The 27,818-nt window shown below is 44.7% G+C and overlaps 1 protein-coding gene across 3 annotated transcripts in view; it reads left to right on the top strand.

Moving 5' to 3' along the window:
* olfm2a (olfactomedin 2a) overlaps positions 1–27,818 on the top strand; it is a 128,637-nt gene that overhangs the window by 61,841 nt on the left and 38,978 nt on the right. For 2 of the 3 annotated variants that reach the window (XM_066674267.1, XM_066674268.1), the window contains exon 1: positions 3,034–3,429. The exons of the other annotated variant lie outside the window; for it this stretch is intronic. In XM_066674267.1, the coding sequence (XP_066530364.1) occupies positions 3,286–3,429 (144 nt within the window). In that variant the 5' untranslated portion in view covers positions 3,034–3,285. Of the gene's footprint in view, positions 1–3,033; positions 3,430–27,818 lie in introns of those variants that run through there. 3 annotated transcript variants of the gene reach the window in all.

Consider the following 27,818-nt stretch of genomic DNA (forward strand, 5'->3'; position numbering starts at 1 on the left):
CCGCACGCCCTCAACTCAGTCCGCTGCACACCCCCCACTTTGTCCACAGCAAACCCTCCACTCAGTCCACGGCACACCCTCCACTCAGTCCACGACACTCCCTCAACCCCATCCATGGCATGCCCTCCACTCCGTTCACCGCACGCCCTCCACTCCGTCCACCGCACGCTCTCCACTCCAACCACCGCACGCCCTCCACTCTGTTCACCGCACGCTCTCCACTCCATCCACCGCACGCTCTCCACTCCAACCACCGCACGCCCTCCACTCCAACCACCGCACGCCCTCCACTCCGTCCACCGCACGCTCTCCACTCCAACCACCGCACGCCCTCCACTCCAACCACCGCACGCCCTCCACTCCATCCACTGTACGCCTTCCACTCCAACCACCGCACGCCCTCCACTCCGTCCACCGCACGCTCTCCACTCCAACCACCGCACGCCCTCCACTCCAACCACCGCACGCCCTCCACTCCATCCACTGTACGCCTTCCACTCCAACCACCGCACGCCCTCCACTCCATCCACTGTATGCCTTCCACTCCAACCACCGCACGCCCTCCACTCCGTCCACGACACTCCCTCCACTCCATCCATGGCACGCCCTCCACTCCATTCACCGCACGCCCTCCACTCAGTCCACCGCACACTCTCCACTCCAACCACCGCACGCTCTCCACTCCAACCACCGCACGCCCTCCACTCCGTCCACCGCACGCCCTCCACTCCGTCCACCGCACGCCCTCCACTCCATCCACTGTACGCCTTCCACACCGTTCACGGCACGCCCTCCACTCCATCCACCGTACTCCTTCCACTCAGTCCACAGCACTTCCTCCATTCAGTCCACAGCATCCTGCCAGCTTGGATAATCACTGGAGCACAGAGATCTTCTGAGGGCCACAGAGCATTCTCTCCTAATGGGGTCCTCCTTCCATTAACTCAGAACACCACAGATACCGTGTAAAACCACAGTAACCATAGATCAGCTCATCTGATTGGTCAATCATTCCCGGTGCCTCTGGTCAGTCTGTTTGATATTGTTTCCTCATCATCATTCTCACTGACCATTGGTAATTGTGCTCTTCGTGGCAGTGGGGGCAATTGGTTTCTCCGTCTGAGTCTTGGTTCTTCTCAGTGCTTCTTCGTCCTGCTCCTGCTTGAGTCTTGGTTCCTGTCAGTGTTTCATTCCTTGTCCTTTTTTGAGTCTAGGTCTTTCTCAGGGCTTCTTCGTCTCTGAGTCATGGGTCTTCTCAGTGAGTCTTGGACCTTGTCAATGTTTCTTCTTATTTCTCTTTGGTGAGTCTGGGGTCTACGCAGTGCTTCTCACTTCTGGTCCTTCTGGTCACTTCCTTTGACCTTGAACCCTTGAGTCTTGTTCCTTCCCCAAATGTCTTCCTCCTGATCTTAGGGACGTGCCCCATTGCAGTCTTGTATTTTCTTGTGTGTCTTCCCACTAAGAAACTAATCCAGCCTTAATCTTGCTTCTCCTCGTGCTGTTATGAAGGTTCTCATTATGAGAACTGGTTTATCTTTGCGTTTCCTCCACTCTTTCATTTCTGAATAATGGCGAGCAGGTTATAAGATCTACTTTGGTGCAATATCACCTCTAGAGGGCAGTAGCGGATAATGTGCATGTTCTTCTGATAACACCTGAAGAGGGCGCCAGACAGCCATGTTTGTTTATTTGAGCTTGAGCAACTAAGGCTCTGCTGACCATAACATGGACAATGGTTGGTCAGATCGCTTCATGAGTGACCAGCCCAGCACTAAACGGGCGCTCTCTCCTGGGTGTTTGTAGATGGCCTGGGTGACCCTTTAATAGCTTATACTCAAACATGAATAAGGGTTTTCAGTGGACAGCACTTAAGCTCAGTCCCTTGTGATTGGATGTCCCAAGATGTTTGCTAATGCCAGATGTGAACAGGACCTAAGTATGGACAGCTTAAGGAGTCTTAATCGTCCACCTCAATGATCTCAAACGAATGCCATTGGTCAGCCAGGGCTTGAACTGGTCAAGTCATGTCATTGCATATTGAGGCTCAACAGTCTCTTTAAGGTGTTGAGCCCCCTCCCCAGACCTGGGGTCACAGGGCTGAGTGGTAGGACGGGATCCTGTGGGTCTGGGGGTGGTTAGTATGGGCGAAAGCCGGACCGGGTGAGACGTTGAAGAAGCAGGACGTCTGGACTTTTTCATATTACAGGCTGATTAAGGAGGTGTCAGACGGTGTGTTTGATTGATGGGCTTTCGGCAGAGAGGAACCACCGACTGGAACGCCTCATCCTTCTCCTCATTAACACTCCAGGAGCTTTCTGTCTTCTGTTACACCCCCCCCCCCCCCCCCCAACACACACACACACACTGTGTCCCTCTCTCCTTCTCTCTCTGTATGTCTCTCGCCCTCAACCGGCCAGCTGCCTTTAAAACCACTTTAAAAACCACCTTGCATGGCATCAAAAGGCCGATTGTATGTAGAGATGGCTGTTTGTTTCTCTGCTGAAAATGAGAGGGACAGTGTGGGGGAGAGGTGTGTGTGTGTGTGTGGAACGATGCTGAGGGAAGAGAGAGCAGTGAAGGGAGGGCATGACAGAGACAGATAGACAGAGAAAGAGACAGAGAAATATATAAAATAGAGAAAGCGAGCTGGAAAGAGAGGGATGGGTGGAAAGGGGGGATACAGAGAGAGAAAGACTGAGAGAAAAGAGAATAGACAGAGGCAGAGAGAAGCGTAGAGAAAAGGGAAGGTGGAAAATAGAGTGAATAGGGGACAGAAAAGAAAGAGGTAAAGAAAAAGAGAGTGAGTAAGAGAGAAAAGAAAAGAGAGAAAATTAGGGGAGGAGAGGGAAAGGGAGAAACATGGAGGAAGAGAGAACACAAAAATAGAGGGAGAGAGGTAGAGAAAATGGGAGGGAGCAGAGAGAGGAAGAGAGGGAGGCAGCCAATGCGCAGCGCTGCATCTTGAGAGAGCGAGAGAGCATGAGAGAGAGAGAGAGAGAGAGAGAGAGAGAGAGAGAGAGAGAGAGAGAGAGGGAGGGAAACTGGCAGTCGCTCTGAGGCAGTGGGATTGAGAGCTGTGAGGACCGGGGCGCTGTGATGAGGCTGGATTTTCATCGTCTGTCCGCTCTGGCCGGCTGCGTGTGACCGCGCCGCTCTCGCTGCTGACCGTAGCCAGACGTGTGCAAGCGTGTGTGTGTGTGTGTGTGTGAGAGAGAGGGTGCGAGGACCCCCTGGCGCGGGGCTGAGCGGGTCGGGGGGGGTCGGTAGCGGGCCAGGCGTGCGGTCATGAGCGTGCCACTGCTGAAGATTGGAGCGGTGCTCAGCACCATGGCCATGGTCACTAACTGGATGTCCCAGACACTGCCTTCCCTTGTGGGGCTCAACGGGACCACCGTCTCGCGAGGGGGCACCTCCGAGAGGATCGTCAGCGTGCGTAATTCTTTACACATCCTCTTTTATTCTGTCTCTTACTTTCATCTGTGTCGGCTGTGTGTAAGTTGTCTAGGACCACTTTTGCTATTCAGTTATCATTTATTATTGTTTATTACCATGTAATTACCATGTTATTTTCTTGTTATCAAAAATACCAAGCAATAATCGTGCTTAATTATAATGTCATTATTGTATTACCTTGGGTTTTTATTATTAAGTCATTATTATTAGTTACTAACAACAGTAGGTACATTCAGTTCTTGCCGTCAACTGTGTGACTGCCAAGAAGATTTAATCTGTAGGCTAATTACTCATTGTATCCTTTATTATCCTGTTGTTACCATGTTAGTAAGCCCTTAGTAAGCTTGTTTTCCTGATAAATGACACCATAAACATTAGCCTTTCAAGTTTATTATCCTGTTATAAACATATTATACTGTAGGGCTCTTAATTCATTATTAAACTCTTTAAATGCTAGATATATTTTCCCCAATACATTTTCTCAAATCACAGGCTTATCATTCTGTAATTACCACCAATAGCGAGCATGTTATTAACCCCAATTCACCTGACATCTTTACTTATTACTATCTTATACCTTAGTTAGATCACCTGAACCACAGGCTAAAACCTGTAGATTTATTACACCTAATGACCCTAGGGTAACCAATTAGTAATACACCTGGTAAATCACTGGCTGACAGTAACTATGTTATTAATCATTTAATACTAGGATTTTAGGATTTATTCTCTATAATCCAGGATTATTCTACAGTTGTTCGGCTCCATAAACCATTAGTTTATTAACTCTTTATATCACAGGGTTGTTGTTTAGTTATAAACCCAGTTACATTAGTATATATATGCATGTTTCAGGTATAGCCCTTTGGATTTTAGGCTTATTACTCATTTATGACCATTAAATACTTATTTAGTTATAGCCGCTTAAATCAGAGGCTAATTATTCAGTTATAAGCCCTTCAATCCTAGGCTGATTATTCAGTTATAACCACTTAAATCAGAGGCTAATTATTCAGTTATAAGCCCTTCAATCCTAGGCTTATTACTTAATAAATACTTACTTAAAACCGAAGGCTTATTATCAAGTAACGACCATGCTTTTGGTGTATCCTAAGCTATATGTATACCTTCAACAAGTGGAGATTCTTATGGATTCCTATGGATGGGTGTGCTTTCCTTTTGGGCTGTAATTGCACTTGGAGAGGTTGAGGAGTCTGGTTGGGAGCTCTTTGGCTGCGAGAAGCTCAAGTCGGGAGGATTTGCATGGCTCATGTGTGAGTGATGCTCAGTGGGAGATGATGGAGGGCTGGCAAGGCTTAGTTTAAAGAGACGCCAGAGAATTGCCAAGACACTGCCAGGAGATCCCAGCCTTACGGAGGTGGGGGAGGTGTCCAGCTAGTGGTCAGTGATGGCCAGAGTGCTGAGAATGCAAATGCTGGGTGTTGAGCAGTGGAGAAGGTGTCTGGGAAATGAATAAAAAGCAGCTAGGTCAAGGGTAAAGGTTCCTATCAGCTTCGCATTAGCATTGATTCTGTAGCTTCTGCTTGCACCCTCTTTGTTGTTTTGAATATTGACAAAAAACACAAGGATAAGGGTTAGCTACTATCAAATGGTCCTGTTATCTGCATCGTTCCCTTCCTAACATTTCCCACATCCTTATGAACCTGAGAGATATGGATCTCCTCCCTTTAATTAAGAACAAACTGCATTTCCAAGGGGGAGTCTGGGTGAGTTGCATCCTTTAATTAGCTTTATTCAAATGAAAGACAGATTCTGCAGTTCTCTAAATATAAGCCTGAGCTGGGAACATATCCTTAAAGCTTCTTAAGTGTGTGCTGACTGTAGCCTTGCCAATGCAAAGCTGTTTGGAGCGTGGGTGTGCATAAGGAACAAAATATCACGTTGTAATTATGTTGCTGTAAATTTCCTCTGTGTTATGTCTACAATATATTAAAACGCCATCTTAAATTCAACCTTAGTACACACAGAGGCTTATTATTCTGTAATTACATAGTTATGATTATGTAATAGAGATACACAAAAAAACAAACAACTCTGAACCCATAGAACATAGGTCTACAGGTGCCTAGCTGGGCTTATCTTTATATTGGTGACCAGGGGTGGCAAGCCATCTCAGTGAACAGTACACATGGGTATATAATATTCATGATAAATAAACATAGCCAATATTGATCCAGGTCAAGGCTAAACAGGGTCCTGTTTTGAAATTTGAGATGTTGTAGTCACCACATAGCGTCAAGCAGTTTATCTGGATCACAACAATCGTTCCAAAACCCTTCACCCTCCTTCAATGGTGGACTCGACCCACTCTCCATAAAGGATCTAGTTCAGTGCTGTTTTCACTATAATGTTATGTGATGTTGCTATGGTTACACTTAAGGGTTTTCTGGAGTTAATTTCCAACTCCAGTCGACTCCTCATCTCCACTTGATTTGAACCAAGACTGCACCACGTGTATAGACTCCACGATTCCACTCGGAGTCACTTGCCCCGAGTCAACCCCAAATCCCAGGAGTCAAAGAATCGACTTTTTAATTAAGTGACTCAAATCTCTGAGTTTTCTGGTGTCGGGTCTGTTTTTCGACTCTGAAACTGACTCCATTTGTTACAGAACCCTGACTGCACCATAACGTCGCTCGAACGGAGTCAACCCGAGATCTCATATGCATTTGAATCAAAGAATTGACTCTACTGGAGTCGACTCCTCGGCTTCATTTAATTTGGGAGATGAGTGAGAGCCGTGTGCACAGTGTAAATAAACACAGCTCTTTTTTAAAAAACACCCTCCTTAAAAAATACCTGTGGACATGTGAATTACCTCAGATCCAGAGCGGCCCATGTTTAAAGCTTTATGAGAGCAGTGAAACTGCTGCCCCCTAGCGTCTTGGAGATCAGTCAATGTCAAAGATGTCATGGTGTTCATAGCACGTTTGAGCTTTGCTAAAGGGCTCATTTGCATATCGCAGGCAATATTGCGGTAATGATTAACACATACTGTGCTGCCCTAGTGTTTGTGAAAGAGAGAGAGAGAGAGAGAGAGAGAGAGAGAGAGAGAGAGAGAGAGAGAGAGAGAGAGAGAGAGAGAGAGTGAGTGAAGCCAGTGTTGTGAAAAATAGTGCGAGGTGATGCCTGTGACATTTCCAGGATCATTAAAGGTGAGTGATAGTCGTTGGTGTCACGGCTGAAGTCTCGGAGCATCTGCCCCGCTCTAAGTGCCCTGGACTGAGTAGCTGATGGCCACAGCCTGTGGACAGAGGTCCATCTGGATGAGAAAGCTCTGGCTGAAGGGCTTCATTCTGCCCAAGTCTGTGTCCATCTGTCTGGGCAGCGTCTTGAGGGGAATCTGCTGGACCCAGTGACTGTCGCAGCTTCCTCTAGCGCCTTCACACTCTCCGCCAAAAGCTGCTACTACTGCTCACAGCTCTGTACGGAGATGCTTTTATTATTAGTTATTATTTATTATTTGCCTTGGAGGCTTTTCTCCAGCTGACAGGGTTCTGATTGGTCGGAACTGTCAGTCAGCAGCCCCCCCCTCACCCACCCGCTCCGTGATTACTCACCCAGCCACGTGACTTGGACCACATACTGGTCATTTCCAAGCTTCATTCTGTATGGGCAGACACGCTTCTGCGAGGGAGTAATGCTCATCTGTTCAAACACAGCGTGCCAGCAGAAGATGGATGCACCGCACCAGGCTTGTGGCCGTGGGTAAAGACTCAGGGGGTGTATAAATGCTAAAGCAGGGGCCTTAAGCTTTGCCTGCGGAGAGCTGCTTTTGAGCTGAAGATCCTGCAGGGCAGGGGTCATCGTTAACTTGATCTGTGGTCAATATCTCGGGATGAGGAATCATCCAGACCCTGATGCACTGGTGTTACAGTAGAGAAGTGAGCTCAAGCTCTATTTAAGGTTGTCTAGGGGTGCGTAGAATTTACTGATTATGCTTTGGTGGGAAACATTCGTCAATTCATAAATTCATTCATTAACTAATCAGTTCATTCATTCATTCATTCATTCATTCATTTATTCATTCATTCATTTATCAGTTTGAACATTCATCAATTTATTTATTCATTCATACATTCATTCAACCGTTTGACCATTCATTCATTCATTCATTCATTCATTCATTCATTTATCAGTTTGAACATCCATCAATTTATTTATTCATTCATACATTCATTCAACCGTTTGACCATTCATTCATTCATTCATTCATTCATTCATTCATTCATTCATTCATTTATCTGTTTGAACATCCATCAATTTATTCATTCATGCATTCATTCAACTGTTTGACTGTTCATTCATTCATTCATTCATCCATCCACCGGTTAATTCATTCATCAATTGGTTCATTAATTGATCCATTAACCCACACATTTATTGTTAATTAATTAATTCATGAATTCATTCATTCATTCATCCGTATGTCCATGCCACATATTGTTCATTCATCAATTAACCCATGTTTTCATACATTCATTCATTTGTTTGTTTGTTTGTTCATCCATTAATTTATTCATTACTTGATTCATTATTTTTTCACCTATTTATCAATGCATTCATTCATTCATCTTCTGTACCACTTCATCCTGTTTAGGGCTCTGGTTGAGGACAGTCACTCTCTCACACACACACACACACACACACACACACACACACACACACAAACACACACACACACACACACAAACACACACACACACACACAAACACAAACACACACACACACATGTGGGCAATTTTACACTCATCCAGTCATTCTCTCTCTCTCACACACACACACACACACACACACACACACACACACACACACACACACACACACACACACACACACACACATTTGGACAATATCACACATTCACACACTCACACCTGTGTTTTCTGTAGGACCGATGCTCATTGGCTGGGTCTTTATATGAATAGTTTATGAATGATTATTGAAACAGATTCATTCTGTGGACAGAGGGTGCTGGGTCATGCTGAGAAGAGAGGCCTGGATCTTCACTTCCCCGGACCCTAATATCAGTAACAGATAGAAGTTCAGAGGCTTGGGGCATAACTCGTAAATGAATAGCATTTCAGGTTAATTTCCAAAGCTTTCCAAAGCTTGGCAACTGAACTCAGTTCAATTTGATTTGCTCCAAGTCAGTAAACTGCAATTTGCAGCTTCAATCAAACCTCCAATCTGTGAAATGGAGACCTCAGGATGCCGCCGGAGTGTCTATGACCTTCTCATGAGGTGGAACAATATGCAGAGAATGGGAAATTATATGAACATGACTCTATTCTTTAACCAAGCATCGTTTAAATCGAAGAGCAAGAATTTTCCAGCTTTTCCGGCCGGGGTCTGCTGCTGAAAGAGTGAGCGGGTGGCTCCGAGAGCTCGACAGGGCAGTAAATGTAGGTGTTGTACACTTTTTATAGGGGGGCAGTTTTATAGTTGTTTAAAAGCTTCCAATGCACTCTGCAATAATTTCTGTTTAGAGTTTAAGGATTTAGGAGGCGGGGATGTGTCTGTGTTTATGAGGATGGATTGGCTCGCAGTCCTGGCTAACTAGACCCAACAGCACGGCTTTCTGATCAGTGTGTGTACGAACGGTGTCGATTGAGTCATCTGCTTTGAACTGGGGTGGCAGAGTGGCACTGTCAGTAAAGTCAGAGCCCTAGGTTCTCCTGAAATCTGGGGGGAGATTGGTGTGCTTTCTTCGTGTCTCAATATCCAAAGGTATGTTGAGCTGATTGTCCAAGGGACACTTGCATGATGTTGTTTGAATGTCTCTAGAAGTCTTTGGGGAGCGACATGATCTAATGCCAGTGATGTCACGTCACTGCAGATGGAGGGAGCTCTATGAGAAGCTCTAATAAAGCCTGTGGCGTGCATCATTTACAGTTACTCAGAATCATTTCAACTGATAAACCACAAGGAGCTTGCATCAAGTACCAAAAGCTGTTGTTATTGAGAGAGAAAAAAGCAAGAAATTGACTGAAAAACGGCAGCAGAAATGGCTTGTGACCCGCAGTTTACTGTTAGGACGAGACTGGGGCAGCTTCCCTTTTAAAAGCCTCTTATTTGAATTGAGTAGTGTTTCTTGTAAATGTTCATTCTTAAAAATAAAGGTGCTACAAAAGGTTCTTTGAGCGATGCCATGGAGGAACCTCTTTTGGTTCCTTAAAGAACAATTTTTGCAAATACATTTAAACAAGTAAAGAACCTCAAGATCAGGTGATGGATGTTTAAACATGGTTCTTTATGGAACCTAAAGCGGTTCTTCTAGGGCATCACTCAAATAACACTTTGTAGCACCTTTATTTTTAAGAGTGTTGTTTAAGTCTAACACCAGTGCACAACTGTGTACAACTCAATACTCACTTCTCACAACCGTTTGTTTATTCACCACTTCCACCTTAAATGGTGCAGCAGGTGCCAGTATGTTCTTATCGTGCCATTTAAGGTGGAAGTGGAAAGCTGACTTGATTGTGCAGTCTATAAGGTGTGGGTATTCTATTTTGCTCAGTTCTGTGGATGCTGTGTGTCCACTGGAGATGGACGTAAAACCAATAACATTAACTTTTTGTAAACAATCGTAACAATACAGTCGAGAGACCCTGGATGGCCCTGAATGTTTTGCTGCTCAGTAAATCCACAGGACAATAAACAAGTTGTATATCGCAGTACTTTTGTGAGCTTTCACTAGTGTACTTGAGTTGAAGGATGTCTGGAGAAGACGACAGTCCTTACACTGCCTTGAAAACAACTAATCATGCAGTTCAGTTCAAATTCACTCTCCATTGACAAACATCACCTCCGACATACACTGTATTGTCAAAAGTATTTGCTAGTCTGCCTTCGCACGCATATCAACTTTTGAGGTCAGAAACTTATGTTGGACGAAGCCTGGCTCGCAGTCTCAGTGGTAATTAATCCCAAAGGTGTTGGGGTCAGGGATCTGTGCAGGCAGGTGAAGTTCTTCTACACCAAACTCACTTATCCTAGTCTTCATGTGTCTTGCTTTGTGCACTGGTGCACAGTTATGTTGGAACATGAAGGGGCCATTCCCAAACTGTTCCCACAAAGTTAGGAACATGAAATTGTCCAAAATCTCTTAGTACGCTGAAACATTAAGAGTTCCTTTCACTGGAGCTAAGGGGCAGAGCCAAACTCCTGGTAAACAACCCCACACTATAATCCCCCATCACAAAACTTTACACTTGGTACAATGCAGTCAGACAAGTACCCTTCTCCTGACAAACGCCAAACCCAGACTTGTCTGTGGGATTGCCAGAGGAAGAGCTGTGATTCTTCACTCCAAAGAACACATCTCCACTGCTCGAGTCCTGCAACACTGCACCCATACTCAATGACAAAGCCTGTTGCTGCTTCACTACAAAAATGCATCTGCAGATAGTATGCAAACTACTATGCCCACTAAGTTGGTTTTGGCTTTGTGCAACCCTCACTCAAATGTAGACTGAGTGCTTTAAAGTGGAAGCAGATAACCCTGAAAAAAGAGGGGACACACTTAAAAAAACTGCTAGGTTTGATGTTATACTCATAAGAACATGTATTTGATCGCCTCTTGATTAAAACTTGTACAAACGAAAGGGTGGTCTCTGACTTTTGCACAGCACGCTATGAACAGTATGACATTCCACAGAGAAATCCCTTTTAAAATACCCATTAGATGTGTTTGTAACCCACTGTGGGACCACCCACACTGTCACTGCAGCGCTCCTGCTTTTGCCGCTCAGCCCCTGTCCTTATGCCACAGTAGATGTCTATGGAAAATGAAATGAGAATTGATTTTGGTACCTATACTAAAGTCATCTGGCTTGAATCAATTCCACTTTCTCCCCGTATACGTGTAGATATGATTATCTTTGATCGACTGAACCACATACTTGCTCACTGAGAAGTCTATATCTGCTGTAATATGATTGTAAATACCAGATGCCTCAGGTTTCAAGCTTAGTATATACTGCAGGGGTGTGGCTTTGATCGGGAAATATGGCTTTAATGAAGCAATTGTTTCATGGAATTTGCTTGTATTCCTTTGTGTTTAATATCCCTAAACTATTGTGATTATGTAGAGCTATAAAAAGATTTTAGAACTTGGCACTGGAACATTGCTGTGTGGATTTGATGGCATTAAGATTCATAGGTGATCTTTTATATTTTGCCTGCGGTAAATGGGTTTCTCATCACTGGGGGCAGTTTATAAGACTACTTTATACATTTCTAATGACGACGAAAACTGATCTGACATTTGCTATGCATTAATACACCCTAGTAACAGTAATTAGTTTTATAGTATGGTATTTGACTGGTGTTGACCAATCTCAAGTCACTGTTCATCACTGGATATAGCAAATGTGAGCCACAAGCTGCTCTTGTTGTTGGATGCACTGCAGTTGTTTCTGATTATATTAACCAACCATCACCATTCCTGCCTGAGCTGAAGGTCTAGCTCTAACCATCACTATTCACAAACTCATGAATAGTTTTGATTGGATGAAACAAAAAGCACCTTCTTTGCATAACACACTTGCATACTTTTAGCGGTTATTTTACCTATCGACCAATCACAGGCCTTGTCCTGTAGTGTGTCTGTTTGCAGAGTTCACGTAGCTGCTATGCCCTCGAACCAGTAACTAAAGCCTCTGCACAACCATCTGCAGTTGTTTGTTTGGGAGCCTTAATAAAAACAGTATCTCTGAAAGATGGGGTGTTTACATGGCCTTGCCATGTTCACTTTAAATTCATTTAGATGCATCATACCCAGCATGTTGCTGCCGACACGTTCAACTCGTCAATCTGCCCCCTGGTGGCCACAAATTGGATCAGCTTAACGTGCAGTGCTGTGTTTTCTAACCCTGTATAAATGAAGCCCCAGGCTGCTTTTGTTTTTGTATGCACTGCTATTATAAAACATCTATGAACGTAGCAGGTTTAAAGTCATGAATCCATTTTGAGGCCTCTTAGATTTGGGGGCTTTTCGCGGGGAACATTTATTTTTGAACGTATGTAACACATTGGGTATTACAATATTCCCTTTTACATCATAAATTCTTTCTTTTCATATTCATGCTCTGATGCTTCTTCTGCCTGTGAATCCTAGCCGAGGAGCTGCATGGGCCACAGTCAAATCCTCGAGTGCGCTGACAATACTTTGAGTACGGCACGTGTGGGAAAAAAAATGCCTCAGAGAGCAGAGTTATTGAACACTGACATCAATAGAGTCAGAATCCTTAACTTGTCAAAATCTGCCCCAGGGTCGTTTACATTCATGCATCGAGTTTTCTGTGTGCGATTATGTTTCCTATCCCTGTGTAAAAGAAGCCAATGCTGCTTGTCTTGTGATTGTTTTTGAGAGTGTTTGTGTGTGTGTGGGGATGATGGACTTACCATATTCCATGGTGAAAATGATGTTGTGACATGTTCTCTGGGAGTGCTTTTGGCTTGTTAAACACACCTGCAGCTTTCCAGCACTCCAGTGCGGTGCATAGTCCTCATGCTTCTGCGAGCTGCGACAGGGAGCTCATACCCTGTTCCAGGAACTTCAGAAGGGCTTTTAAACTCACCTGCATTATAGAAATGGAAGGAGAGTTCCATGAATTTCTCCAAAAGTACACATAATCAGACACTAAGAGACTGTTCATTGCACCAGCTCAGCCCCTTTTGCAGTGGTGGTGATAGTAACCGGATGTTGCCATAATTACAAGACAGATATAGGCATTTTAAATGGTTTGTTAACTAATATGTATCTTGCTTTTTATATCGTTGCTGTCCTATTTAAAAAAACACGTATCTTCCAAAATAGTAACTTTACAGGCTTCTGAACTAACGATGGAAATTAATGTTAATCCAAGAAATTTTGGAGCATTTTTATTGGTCGATTCATCGTTAAATATTTACGCTATGTGAAGGACAGCTGCTGTTATCAAATGATGTTATAAATTAAAAATAAACAGAAATGGAGGAGATACATGTTTTAATTGGATCACGGCAATATGTGATGCTTATATGGAAATGAGCTCTAAATGAACTTGTTCACATGGTGTAAATGTTGCATAGATGCATGGATGCCCAGAGCAGTAACCAACCACTTCCAGCTGAACTAAAGCCAGCTTCTGATTTGCCTCTGTTACCTCTGTGGTGACTGGTGCGTAAAGAAAAAAAAAACAAAAAAACAGTGCAGCTGGACTCTTAGGGCCGTGAGAGGAGTTATGGTGATGCTGGGCAGATGCTGACCAACATGTTTTCAGCTTTCCCTTCAGACCCACTCGTTGGTCAGGGTTTGGCAAGCAGTGGGCCATTGACCATGCATGAGTGGCCGTTGCTCCGGCGCTGCCATGCATGGAAACTGTCCCATATTTGCATCGCTCTGAGCTATGCTACCATCACACTGTGCTCCACTTGCTCTCTCATCTCCCACCAGCTGCTCCATCAGGCCTCCACCTCTCCCTCCCATGACTCAGGGCCAGCAAACTCACTGTTAACTAAAGCATGAGCACTGTGCCCATCAAGTGTACTTCAGTATGTGTACACTATCTGTCCAACTTCTCAGCTGAAATCAAGGCTGTGACTAGTGGGGCTTAGATACCATAACAGCTACTATGGTCCTAGGAAGGCTTTAGGTCTTGGCATTGAATCATTGCTGTGAGGATTTGGTGGAATTCAGCTATATATACATATATCCCTTAGGGTCTGTTACCTTGATTAACCACCACCTGGCACAAGCTTATATTCAGCCATGGTGTTTTGTTGTGTTCTGGGGTCACCATTTTAGAGAGGAATTGTAGAAGAAGCTACTTGAGGCTGCGCAGTGATATTGCCACAGATAATGGGGGTTTAACAACACCATTTACATGTGATAATTGACTGAAAAGCACAGCTACGTCTGTTTTTTGGCTTTAATTAAACGCATACTTTTTATTCACCGACCTTACCCTCCATTAGCTTTCTGCAGCCGTCACTCACCAGTGTTCTACTTCCATATAATTTTAAAATTGCACAGTGTTCATGCACTCATTCATTTATTCATCTTCTGTTTTGGTGGGCGTGGAGCCTGCCCAGAATCAAGGGGGCGCAAGGCAAGGCAGGAATACACCACGTACAAGGCACCAGTTTACTGGCTCACTCAACTCACACCTATTGACAGAGTCACAATGCCAATCCACCCACCCAAGTGTGTTTGGACTGTGGGAGGAAACTGAAGTACCTGGAGGAAACCCATGCAGACACAGGGAGAATACACCAAACTCTTCCTCCTTCGCTCAACACTGGGAACCAGAAGTCTACCCACTGAGCCACCTTAGTTCCTATACCACCTCTACTGAGTTAATGGTTGCCTATTGTGATGAAGTGTCTCACAGTGAGTTTCCTCACTTAAAGGCAAGGCCAACCTTCTACCTTCAGGTTTCCAGGTTATTGTTTCACTTTCCCAGGAGTGGCTGAATCTGTGGTAGCAGAAGCAAACCATTTTTCCTCCCATGACATTTGCACATGCATTTAACGCCTTATGTTGCTATGGCCATGTGAGATGACCACCTGCTGTAAACAAAAACTGGGCCTCCCCTTTAAGCCTACTGAGCCATCAGCAAGCAACTGCTGAGCAATACTCTTGGTGTTGCTTGGTGAAAGTGAAATGACTGCCAGTCAGATCCCGCCACTCCAGAGTGGTAGACTAGAGTGAAATGTCAGGTATGGACAAACCTAATCATTGGCTTGTATCTAGCGTGGGCGAGCGAGAAAAGAGGGAGGGAGAGCGAGAGCGTGGGTGAAGCCAGGGTGTGGGTTGCTGCTTCAGAGGCCGGTTGTCTCTTTGATTCTCGTCTAATAAGAGAGCAGTCAGGCAGAAGCCTGAGGAGAATATGCGTCAGCTTCAAAGGAGCAAGGCAAACAAAAGCGGGGTCCGGACATAAACAGCCCACCACAGTCTCATTAGACTCAGCAAAGCCAGGTCAGGCTGCTCCGTCTCGCGGCTGACCCAGCCAGCCCAGCCGACGCCTCCGGGAGGTGATTAAAGGGTGGTGCGCGGGGACGCTAATGTGAGCAGTGCTATCCCTGACTCAACTACAGGCTCGCTGGGAACTGGCGCCATGTTCAGGGAGATGTTGGGGGGGATCTGTCAGTAAAGAGGGCGCCATATGGCCACAGAACGAGCTGCGGTGACTCAGAGCCTGCAGTCTGCTCACCAGGGACTCCAGCATGGAGCCGGAGTCACAAACACAAACTGTGACTACAGCCAAGTGCACCGAGACTGGAGTACACCAACGCAGCAAACTCAGCACACATTAACGTGCCAGCGCACTCACCGCTGAGTCTAAAGTTGGGTCAGTTGCTGTGCTGGACACGGATCAGAGTGAGCAAGGGTTCAATGTTTATGTTTTGCACAAAGCTAAAATGGCAATATTCTCACAAAAACATCTATGACAACATAGTCTTTATTAGTGATGTGTGGGGATTCGCTGTCCTGAGTCTTCAGATGTGTAGTGCCCCTCCATCTCGCTACACAGCAAGCCCAAATTGCTGCTGGTGCCCTTGCATTTTTGTTAGTGCCCTTGGAAAGGCACTTCAATAAAGATTGTTTGAATGCAATAATGGCTCAATCTTGTTTTCCCACCTGAGGCAACATCAAACTATGATCTGCCACCTGTAAAGTTCCTGCTCTGTAGATGTCCATTCGGGGTCCTGACCATAGAAAAACAGTGTCAACAGATGGAATATAGGCTGTAGACTGTAGAATTTATAAATTATTTTGTTTCACTGGGTGAGTGCTGGCTGCTTTTGTGGTTGTTGGCAACTACCCCACTCCCCCTCTCTTCAGACTGGGTTTGCATCCCAACTCAGGCAGGAACAAGAGCCTATACGAATATGAGTCCATGGGTCAGACCCCTAAGGGGCGCCTTCACATGATACACCACAAAACCGCTTCGGGCAGAGGATGCCATTGTTTTTTTTATTGAGAAAGTCGCGCAGCTTCACTCTCGCGCTACCGTGAGCTTTGTTGCGTCGCTTTGCCGCTGTGCCCAAATTAAACCAAATCGAACTTTGACCTACTTTCAGGTGACCTTTCCATAGTGCAGCCAATGAGATGGATTGAAGTGTATGATGTAACACAAGCGGTGCCGCGGGTTGACAGAGGCTGCGTCCAAAATTGCGTACTTCCTCACTGAACAGTACGCGAAAGTAGTATGCGAGAATGACTAGGGTGTCAAAGAATTACAAAGTATTCGTCGCGCAGTGTTGGAAAAGTCATCTGGTTATGTACTTCATCTGGAGAAATTTTGAAATATGCAAACCCAGCACACTGTCCTATCCCATGATTCCACTGGAACTGCGGAGCTTAAGAAGAAAAATGTCGGAAAGGTGGAAGCCGGCTTTTTACAAGTATAATAGAAAAATAAATAAATATGATTATGGACAAACATTAAGCAACGTTATGAGTAACTCTGCGGAAAACCCATTTTGCTTGTTGTTTAAAGTGGTATTAATGCAACTTAGTGAATTTTTAAAGCTGTTATAAGTGAAGCCTAGAGATACTTACATTTCTCCTGAGGTAAAGAATCAATAAATTCTTCATAGTGCAATTTCTCTAAGCTACTGTACAATGCCATCTCCGTGTGGAGTTAGAATCTATGGGGAAAAGAGCCCTGGTAATAGAAAATTAATATTTAATTAAAAATAAACGTGGGACTTTTGTGGTTGGTGGTGTGATGTCATAGGTCAAAGGACATTGGTAAGATGGCGGATGTAGTGTGCCAGGATACTGCACATTCACACACTGAAAAAGCAATCCAGTGTGCACAGTCAGGTGGTGCGCACTGGATCCAGTTCAGTACGTACTGATTTTGGATGCAGCCAGGTACTGCAGATATGGACAAGAAACTACCCAGAGCTCTATAACACCACTTTAAAAGTAAATCACAACATAGTGAGGAAAAAACACAGCATGACGAATCATCGGCTGTGAGACAGGGTTACCAGGGTCGCACTCGGATAACAATTTCACATTTATGAGGCCAGTAAACATATGAATTTAGCCTGTTAGTATTACATCCACTAGAGGTTGGACATAATAAAATAAAAGGTTATAAATTATTAAAAAAAAACTTGCCCACTCAGCCTCAGACCAAAATAACTCTTAAATAAAATCACAAAAAAACAAAAAACAGATACTGAAGGCAATAATTTATTGCTTTTAGCGTTCAATATTGCCTACATGACAGCTTTAAAAGCTTCTTAGAAATCAGGAAAAAACCACAAGCCAAAATAACAAACATTCATTCATTCATTCATTCATTCATTATCTGTAACCCTTATCCAGTTCAGAGTCACGCTGGGTCCAGAGCCTACCTGGAATCATTGGGTGCAAGGCAGGAACACACCCGGGAGGGGGCGCCAGTCCTTCACAGGCCAGCACACACACTCGCACATTCACTCACACACTCACACATACAGACACTTTTGAGTTGGCAATCCACCTACCAACGTGTGTTTTTGGAACGTGGGAGGAAACCAGAGCAAATAACACACAATGACTAAAAAAAAAAAAATAAAACAATTCCACTAAGTAAACTTACAGAAAAGAAAATACAAATAGCTACCCTGACTTCTCTCAGCAAAACAGGGCCCAAAAGCATAAACAAAATGGCAGGTCTCCCCTACAAATCCTGTTTATGTACAACAACCACAAAATACAACATCAACAGAACTTTGGTCTGACACTGTTGGGCAGCCAGCTGAAGCAAAGGATTGGCCTGGATGGAAGAAAAGGAACATCTCTCCAACTCCAGGATAATGGTCATTTTTAAATCTCCCGCCATCAGAGCCAGCCAATGAGAAGTGAAGCATGTGGGTGGAGCAACAGGCAGCAAATCAGCCCCAAGAGCATTCACCTAACTTCTCCAACAAAGAAGAGAAAGATAAACAAACACTCCAAAATAACACGGGGCGTAACAGTTAGCGACAAGCCTGCTTAAAACAGGAAGTACCCGGAGGAAACCCATGCAGACACAGGGAGAATACACCAAACTCCTCCTTCACTCAACACTGGGAACCAGAACTCTACCCACAGCTTCGCGGTGAGCGACTCGCAGAACACTTGTCATGTGAAAGCCCCCTAACACTGTCATACTATACCTCTAACATAATTCAAATGATGAAACCCTCTGGAATAAGCGAGGACCCTGTGTCATTAACGGAAAGGTTAGTGCCGCAGCCCACCCCATGTCATAACTCTTCTATCGCCTGGTGAGGACCTAACGGGCTTCATGGTTCCTAACGAATCCGAAAGGTCCTGCTCTACACACAGGGATGAGGGGGAACACTACTGCAGCTGGAGAACTTCAGAGAGAGAGGTCAACCTGGTCAGAATAGAAGGACAAAGATGTAATTGGATATGCAGCTAATGAACGGTGGAATGGCCCGATGTGCCGATCAGTCGTGTAATTGCTGTAACAGCTGGAGCGGCTAGGGCTGGTGTGTGTGTGTTTGCTCGTTCAGGAGAGATACTGTATGCTACACTGACTAAAGGAGAGGGTGGTGGACCTCTAGCAGTGATTTGTAGCATGGCATTTTCACAGATTAGGGTTCAGTGCCCAGCCAGGGTAACCTCATCATGCTGCACTAATAAGCATTAGGCTGTGGAGCAAAGGAGGAGAGCTGCTAGATGTGGACCTCTGACAAATAAAATATTCAGAACTATTGAAGTTTGAATAGAATAACTTTTGTAGACATTACAGTACAGGAAACTCACAGACCAATCATATGCATTGTACATATCACACCTGATGCTACTCAGCCAATAAGGCCAATCAGATCTGTGCATTATGCGGTGGGACGTGATTGGATGACACGCACAGGACAGGGCTCTGGACACCAATAAATGTTCCGGGGCCAATAAAAATAGCCGACGGGGCAAGATGGGACATGTTTATAAACCTTATATAAAAGGAGAGCAGTCACCGGTTGAAATATGTTCTCATAACATTGTACGTGGAGTCTGTTTACTGTCTACAGCAAAAAGAGCCAATCAGATTGCTTGATATGCAATGAGTGGAGGCTGATGATATTGTGGTGCTTGTGAGGTAAATGGGGGCAGCCGTGGCCTGGTGGTTAGGGAACTGGGCTAGTAACCGGAAGTTGCAGGTCATGACTGAAGTGCCTTTGAGCAAGGCACCTAACCCCCAACTGCTCCCTGGGTGCCGTGGCTAGGGCTAGTGCTCACTGCCCCCTAGTGTTCACTAGTGTGTGTGTAAATGTGTTTCACTGCACGGATTGGGCTACATACGGAGAACAAATTCTTCTGTGGGGCAATCACAGTGGCCAATAAAGTGATTCTGATTCTTAAACAGTGAAGTCAACAGGTCATTACACACTATGCATTCTCTCAAATTAGAAAACATCAAATTCAATATGAAAACTGACAAATATTATTGAAATATATTCAATTTTGATTCCAGTTACACATAACCACTGAGCTTCTAGAGTTAAACATTTAGATTTTCCACACCTTGGCTTAAGGAAATGCTCTATAACTGGATCTTAATGCATTTTAATGAAATACCCCTGTCCTAGAGCGATGGGTTGGAATGGAATCTGTGAAGCTTGTGATGAAATATCAAGATCTCAACTCGCTGATGTTCAGTGGCTGAATGCCATCAAATTCCAAACATCCCTAAATGAATATTGGTAAAGTGTAGAGTGAAGCGTGAAGGAGGGGACATCAGAGGGGAGGTGGTGTTGGCATTGAGAAGGTAGTAATTTGAGATGGGTGTTGTTCTGGGGGACACTGCGGGGTCTCTGGTTTTAGGAGAGAAAGAGAGAGAGAGAGAGAGAGAGAGAGAGAGAGAGAGAGAGAGAGAGAGAGAGAGAGAGAGAGAGAGAAAGAGAGAGAGAGAGAGAGAGAGAGAGAGAGAGAGAGAGAAGGAGCGAGCAGTGACAGATGTTGCTGCCGCCCCGCAGGCCAGTGCAGTGCAATCAGTGTGTGACTGTATGAAAGGCTGACAGCCAGCCTCGTGATGGAGAGAGAGAGAGAGAGAGAGAGAGAGAGAGAGAGAGAGAGAGAGTAGGAGGCAGAAAGTCAGAGAAAGAGATCACAAAACAATATTCCACCACAGACCTAGAGCTTATTTTTATTCAAGGATAAGCTTGAACATGTCTGTGACAATTGTAACCTTCCTCTCTCTCTCTCTCTCTCTCTCTCTCTCTCTCTCTCTCTCTCAGCATTGACTTGCACGCACACACACACACACACACACACACTCTAGCAGTGTGAACTCCTGCCTCCCGCTTATGAAAGTTGTAATAGACTTCCCGTCATGCTCGTAAACTGGGGGCCTCAGATTTATGACCTCATTTATCCCCCGACTTTACAGCAGCAGGCCCGGGGGTCAGGCTAATGAAAACGAGCCCACGACTCAATCCTTCCTCCACCACAGGGCCCCGGCTACACACTGGCCTCTAATTGGTTAATCCCTCCACACTTTGTTAACGGTGGCTGGAATAAAAAGGACGGCCAGTGGAGGAGCTAAGGTAGAGTAGCACACTTATGCCTGGAGGGGTATTCAAAGATTGCTTGCTAATTTGCTCCCTGTATGGACCATAAGCCTGATCATGCAGCTAGTAATCACCTCATACATGAAACAAAATGCTGCAGGCTCCCGGAGGTGCTGTTACATTTATGTACGAGTTTTTGTGCATGCAGCACCAGTGCCAGGAATGTTGTAGCCCTGAAACAGAAACTACAACGTGATGGTTCTGTAAAGTACTAAGCCCAATTATTGGAATGTGATGTTTTCTGTGAACACAAGGTGGCACTTTAAACAAAGTTGCATTAGATGTGACGTTAAAAGACATGGGCATGGAACATCATGTGTGACTTCAAACAGCTCCAGGGTCCTGGGGTTGTGGGATCAAGCCCTGGTCTGGTGACTGTCTGGTGTGTTCTCCCAGTGTCTGCATGGGTCTCCTCCCACGGTCCAAAAACACACCTCGGTAGGTGGATTGACTACTCAAAGGTGTCCATAGGTGTCCATAGGTGTTCCTGCCGTGCGCCCAGTGATTTGGGGTAGGCTCCGGACCCACCATGACCCTGAACCGGATCAGTGCTTACAGACAGACATTTGTCATTTTATTGAGCAGGAAATAACCTAAATATTAAGTCAAATATTCTTGAACGCTAACATCAAAATCACCATCTTTTAATCTAACCCAAAACTCACAAACTTTAGGATACAATGTTATCTTCAAAAACAGATCATTCACATGCTTTTGCTGCACATTTCCCTAATGAAACCCATAATGAATGCCGTGATGAATAAACTGCTATTGCTTGCGATTTTCAAGCTACTTAATTAATATTTAAGGTGCTTTATATTGTATAAAATAATTTATTGTCGTGCAACATTTACCATAAAATGACTAAAGATTTAAACTTATTTTATGATTTAAAACATATTTTACATTATAACACAGTTTGTTCTGACCCCGCAATATGATTGGCTGAAAGACTTTGGAGCCATGCCAATATCGCACACTACATTGCAAGATGATGTCTGTCAGTGTATTGAGATAAAGAAGCTCTAGAAAGAGCTCAGAGACTAAACAGTTACAATTCTCTGTTTACTGCTTTGAAAGCCAAAGAAAATAGCAAAGAAACAAAACAAACAAACAAGAAATATCTGTGAACTGTACACATCGTGGGCTTGGTCCTGGTAAGGCTCTGTGTTTATTTAAGAATTAAATAATATCATACGACTGGGAGGGCTGTTTTTCTAAATATTAGTGTGGCTGCTTTATTTAACGGTTATTCTTATGTAAATTTTATGTAAATTTTTTTAAAAAAAAATGTATCCTTTCCTATGTAAATTTTTTAAAAAAAAAATTTATCCTTTCCTCCAGGAGACACTTCAGTGGCAACTCGAATCTCTGACTGTCTCTCTGACATATCTACATGGATGAAGGAACATCACCTCCAATTGAATTTATCCAAAACTGAACTACTGGTCCTCCCAGCCAAGCAAGCTATTCTCCACAACATCAGCATCAAGCTAGGGTCCCTATCAGTGGCTCCCACCAAGGTTGTAAGAAACCTAGGTGTCATGGTTGACGACCAGCTGACCTTCGCAGATCATGTTACCGCTGTAGCTCGATCGTGCCGCTTCTCCCTATTCAACATAAGGAAGATTAGGCCATACCTAACTCAACATACAACACAGCTCCTCGTTCAGACGTTAGTAATCTCCCGTCTAGACTATTGCAACGCCCTCCTGACAGGTCTTCCGACCTGTGCTGTGAGACCGCTACAGATGATCCAGAATGCGGCAGCACGCCTGGTCTTCAACCAACCAAAAAGAGCACATGTCACGCCCCTATTAGTTGAGCTGCATTGACTACCCTTAGCTGCTCGCATCAAATTCAAATCACTAATGATGGCCTTCAGAGTATTCACTGGTTCTGCTCCCATATGCATGCATGTTAAATTACAGGAATATTTCGTAATTATTTAAATGTTAAAAGTATGTGTAAATACAGCACGTCTGTATGTTGAAATGAGGCAAAATGCCGTTATTTAACAGTAATTTGCTGGAAGCTGTAGCGGCGAGATTTTTTGCTATTTTTTTATTTTTATTTTATAGCGTGTGATTCAATTGTAGTCAAAAGTCCGCACGTCAAGTACAGAGTTCAGTCACACGCTCACACCTGTGGAGAATATGACACAGCCAACCCACCTCCCTACATGTGTTTCTGGGAGGAAACCCATGCAGACACAGGAAGAATACAATCAAGATTGGAACCCAGGATGCTGAGACCCTGGAGCTGTGTGGCAGTGGCACTGGAAAGCCATCATGCTGCTGTTCATATAATCTGAGAATATATATTTAGTGGCTTTTCTGCGGATTTTTAAAAGGCGTTAAATATATGTATTTAGGCTGTTATACGGAGGTTAAAACTGCGCTGCCTAATACACCGTCAAGATGCTTGGCAGAGATCACAAACTCATTTAGCCTCGCTCCAACTGACTGAGAGCCTATTTACACTCAGCCACTTCATGCGTCTTGGCTGATTGGGCCGCTATCTTGGCTTCAAAAAACCCAAGTGTAAATTAAACCAAGCACAAACCAGCTCCTGACATCTTTCACATCCGCATAACAAACTGGAGCTGGTTGCTCCCTTTAGATCTTAAGATATGCATAAAAATATGTCCGTAAATACATCTGAGAATCTCCGGAAACAATCCCAGGAGATTGGGAAAGAGAGTCCTTTGAATTTGCCTGGAATGTAGGGAAAGCAGAACTGATGCAAATTGAATTTCTGTCAAACAGAGACAGAGTTATGAGGAGAGGTGTAAATTGAATGTGGAAAAATTTTATCTGAGCTTTCTCCTGATATGAGACGGATGAAAGACAGGCGGCAAAGACACAGGGTAGTGTAATCCGAGCTTTAATTCAGTTATCAATATTAGTTATTTTCCAAGTATAATCTATATCCAGTGCGGCACAGTGGCGCAGCAGGTAGTGTTGCAGTCACACAGCTCCAGGGACCTGGAGGTTGTGGGTTCAATTCCCGCTCCGTGTGACTGTCTGTGAGGAGTTGGTGTGTTCTCCCTGTGTCTGTGTGGGTTTCCTCCGGGTGACTGTCTGTGAGGAGTTGGTGTGTTCTCCCTGTGTCTGCGTGGGTTTCCTCCGGGTGACTGTCTGTGAGGAGTATGGTGTGTTCTCCGTGTCTGTGTGGGTTTCCTCCGGGTGACTGTCTGTGAGGAGTTGGTGTGGTCTCCCTGTGTCTGTGTGGGTTTCCTCCGGGTGCTCCAGTTTCCTCCTACAGTCCAAAAACACACGTTGGTAGGTTAATTGGCGACTCAAAAGTAACCGTAGGTGTGAGTGTGTCAGTGAATGTGTGAGTGTGTGTGTTCTCCCTGTGAAGGACCGGCGCCCCCTCCAGGGTGTATTCCCACCTTGCGCCCAATGATTCCAGGTTGGCTCTGGACCCACCGCGACACTGAATTGGATAAGCGGTTACAGATAATGGATGGATGCAATATCCAGTGCTAATATAAAGATAATAGTGAAGTGAGGGCAAAGGACTTTTGTAATACATTATTGAACAGATATGTGGATAACCACGGGGAAGGAAAGTGGAGCAAATGAGGACAAATGACTGAATGAATGTAGGGCTAGACTATCCTTTTAGGGCGATTTCACACCTGTAGAAGCCGTGTACTCGTGGAGTGTTTTCCCCTTGGTTTGGTTGGTTTTCACACACAGGAAAAATCCAAGTTCACTAAAATGTGTCACAGCAAACCACAGGAGAATGCCCTCAACACTGATTGGTCAGATGAGCAAGAAAGTAAACACAGCATCTCTATTTACAGGCTCTGTTGTGTCCAATACACAAAGAAACCCTGGCTACGGGAGCCATTTAGCTCAGACCTGCTGCGTACACCTGAGAGTTGAGTCGGATCCAGGTCTGGTCACGTTCTCACCAGAAACTGCTTCTGAGTTTATTTGGGACCAGACCGAGACCACTTCCCCTCGGGGGGTCCTGGTACAGTTGTTTGGGTCCACATCCGAGTGAGATTACTTCTTTCACACCTGTCCAAACACGCCACACCACAGGTGGGAATGAGCCTGGGTTTGATTTAACAGGACTGAGCAGCCTTATGTTTGACTGTTGATACATATGCAATACGAAGGCCCATATATTCATAACGTTTCTATGTTATGAGTTACAGTTCATTTATAATCACCAGGTAAGCTCCTGTCCACTGGTGGTGCTGTGCTGATATCACTACATCCCTATTGTGTATCTGAAGAACTGCGGAAACAACAATAGGAATGTGATTAGTATTCAGGTTAGGTTTAGGGTCATGATCAGGTTTAGGGGCAGGTTCAAGGCCATGTCGGCTTCCAAATTCACGCCAGGAAGGACGAACTATATCTAGTGCACATTGTACAAATCCAAGGGGTCTATTAGTCAAACATGTTTGAATTCCCACGGAGAGCAGCTTGTGTTGGTTCTTTTCGATTTGTGAAATACAAAATGAAATTCAAAATGTTACATCAATGTGGAATTTGAATATTAAATAAGTATGATTAGCATATTATAATTATTACAATTCTATATTCCAGTATTTAAAGCCATGTTCAGTGGGACATTTAAAGGTGGAGGATGTCCTGCAGTACACAGTGTGTTTAAGGTGGCAGGGCCTAATTTGGCGGTTGCTCTCTGAGCTGTGGGGGAAGTGGAGGTCACCCCTGAGTCCCTGCTCTCTCTGATATTGAGTGCCCATCGATCCTCCCTTCTGTTTGCCCAATCGAACACAGATGTGCTGACGGACTCTCTTCGGGGGTGTGCCTGAGTTGAGTGTCTGTGTATGTGTTTGGGGGGTGAGTGGTGGTGGTGGGTGGGGAGGGGGGGGCTGTTTGTTTCTGGGTAGCTGAATGTGTGTGTGTGTGTGTGGACCACATGTGAAGTTCCTCAACTGATCCAGAGCAAAGGTAGCAGACTGCAGGAATAGAGCCTCTAAAGGTCATTCACAGAGAGAGGGGGAAGAGATTAGAGAGAGAGAGAGAGAGAGAGAGAATACAGTGAAGGAGATTATAGATATCTATCTTTTATGAAGCAGTAGATGTGTTAATCCCTCTGTTAATCATCACGATGATATGCATCTCTCCATTCAAACAGCTTTAAAGAAAGCAACAAGATACGACCTTGTGGACACCTGCTCGTCCATTTCTTCCCGCGTGTCTCTTTGCTGGAGTAAGAGCTTCTTCTCTTCTGTGAACGCTTTATCCTAGACGCTGGAACACGTGTGTGAGGATTTGATAGCACTGAGTACATAATCGAGGTCAAGTATTGACATCAAGTGGATCACAAAAACCAGTCTAACTCATCCTTGAGATGTTGGACGGAGCCTGTTCCACATACTTCTCTATTCAATACTAATGCTCATGAAGCTCCTCCAGACTGCAGTGTGTATGCATTAACAGAAGCGCTCTGGATAGTAGCAGAGTTCAGTTCTAATAGTTCAGAGTGTGTCCAGTGTCTCGTGGTCTGTTTTGGGGGTGGGGGGTGCTCCACAGTAGCCCAGAGATGGACAAACCAAGCACAGGGTTTAGAGAGTGCTCCTTGTGTTCTAACATTGACGAATCAGCTTGGAAGTGGAGGGGTGAGGGAGGGGAATTTAGGTGGTTGCTATCTGCCAATAGATCTTTAAGTGGCAAGTGGCAAAGGGAATAGGGAAATAATAATTCTTTCTGTTGTATTTCAATATAGATTACTGTAAGACTGCTTTATGTTCCTTTGTTCTGAAGACTGACCAGTGCTTCTGTGCTGCTACGGTGCCAACTAAACTAATACTTTCATTTTTGGCAAACGCTGTAAGTATTTTGTCAAGCCAGCAAACCCTATTCAACTCAGCTGAGAGAGAGAGAGAGAGAGAGAGAGAGAGAGAGAGAGGGAGGGAGGGAGGGGGAGGTCCTCAGGGTGCTGGCTGTAATTGAGCTGGTGTCAGTGTTTGGCAGAGGTTGGGCTGAGTGAGGGAGAAGTGTCTGAAATCAGAGCCCACCATCTCCCCTCTGCTGCTCTCTGCTTTCATTCTGCTGTCAGTCTATCACTCTTTTTTTTCTCCTTATCTCCTTCTTTACTTTTCTCTAACGTCTAGTTCTGTAACCTTCCCTTCATTCAATCTCTGTCATTGCCATTCAAACCTGTATCTACACCCCCCTCTCTTCTCTTCTCTTCTCTTCTCTTCCTGATGACAGTTTGGAGTTCTATCTATCTATCTATCTATCTATCTATCTATCTATCCATTGGAACACTCCCGGATGAGGCGCCTGTTCATCACAGAACATCACTCACTCACTCACTCACTCACTCATCCAGTCACTCACTCACTCACCCAGTCACTCACTCACTTGCTCACTCACTCATCCAGTCACTCACTCACTCACTCACTCATTTGTTCACTTACCCTGTCACCCACTCACTCACTCACCCAGTCACTCACTCACTCACTCACTCTCTCACTCATTCACTCACTCACTCACACCTGTAGACAATCTCTCACACACAATCCACCAACCAACATCTTTTTGCAAGCACTCTGAAGAAACCCACACAGACACTGGGAGAACACACTACACTTTTCACAGACACTAACCTTAGACTGGACCCAGGTCCTGCAGGTGTGTGCTAACAAAACCTCCCCTATTTCCATTTATTTATTGAATGAAGGGATAGAGAAAAAGTGGATTTAGGCCGAAGTAATGCTGTCAGTACACAAGTCTTTGAACATGAGTTGTTTGCATTTGTGTGTGTGTGTGTGTGTGTGTGT

The sequence above is a fragment of the Hoplias malabaricus genome, chromosome 6 (assembly GCF_029633855.1).
Source record: "Hoplias malabaricus isolate fHopMal1 chromosome 6, fHopMal1.hap1, whole genome shotgun sequence".
In the NCBI taxonomy this organism is placed as follows: domain Eukaryota; kingdom Metazoa; phylum Chordata; class Actinopteri; order Characiformes; family Erythrinidae; genus Hoplias; species Hoplias malabaricus.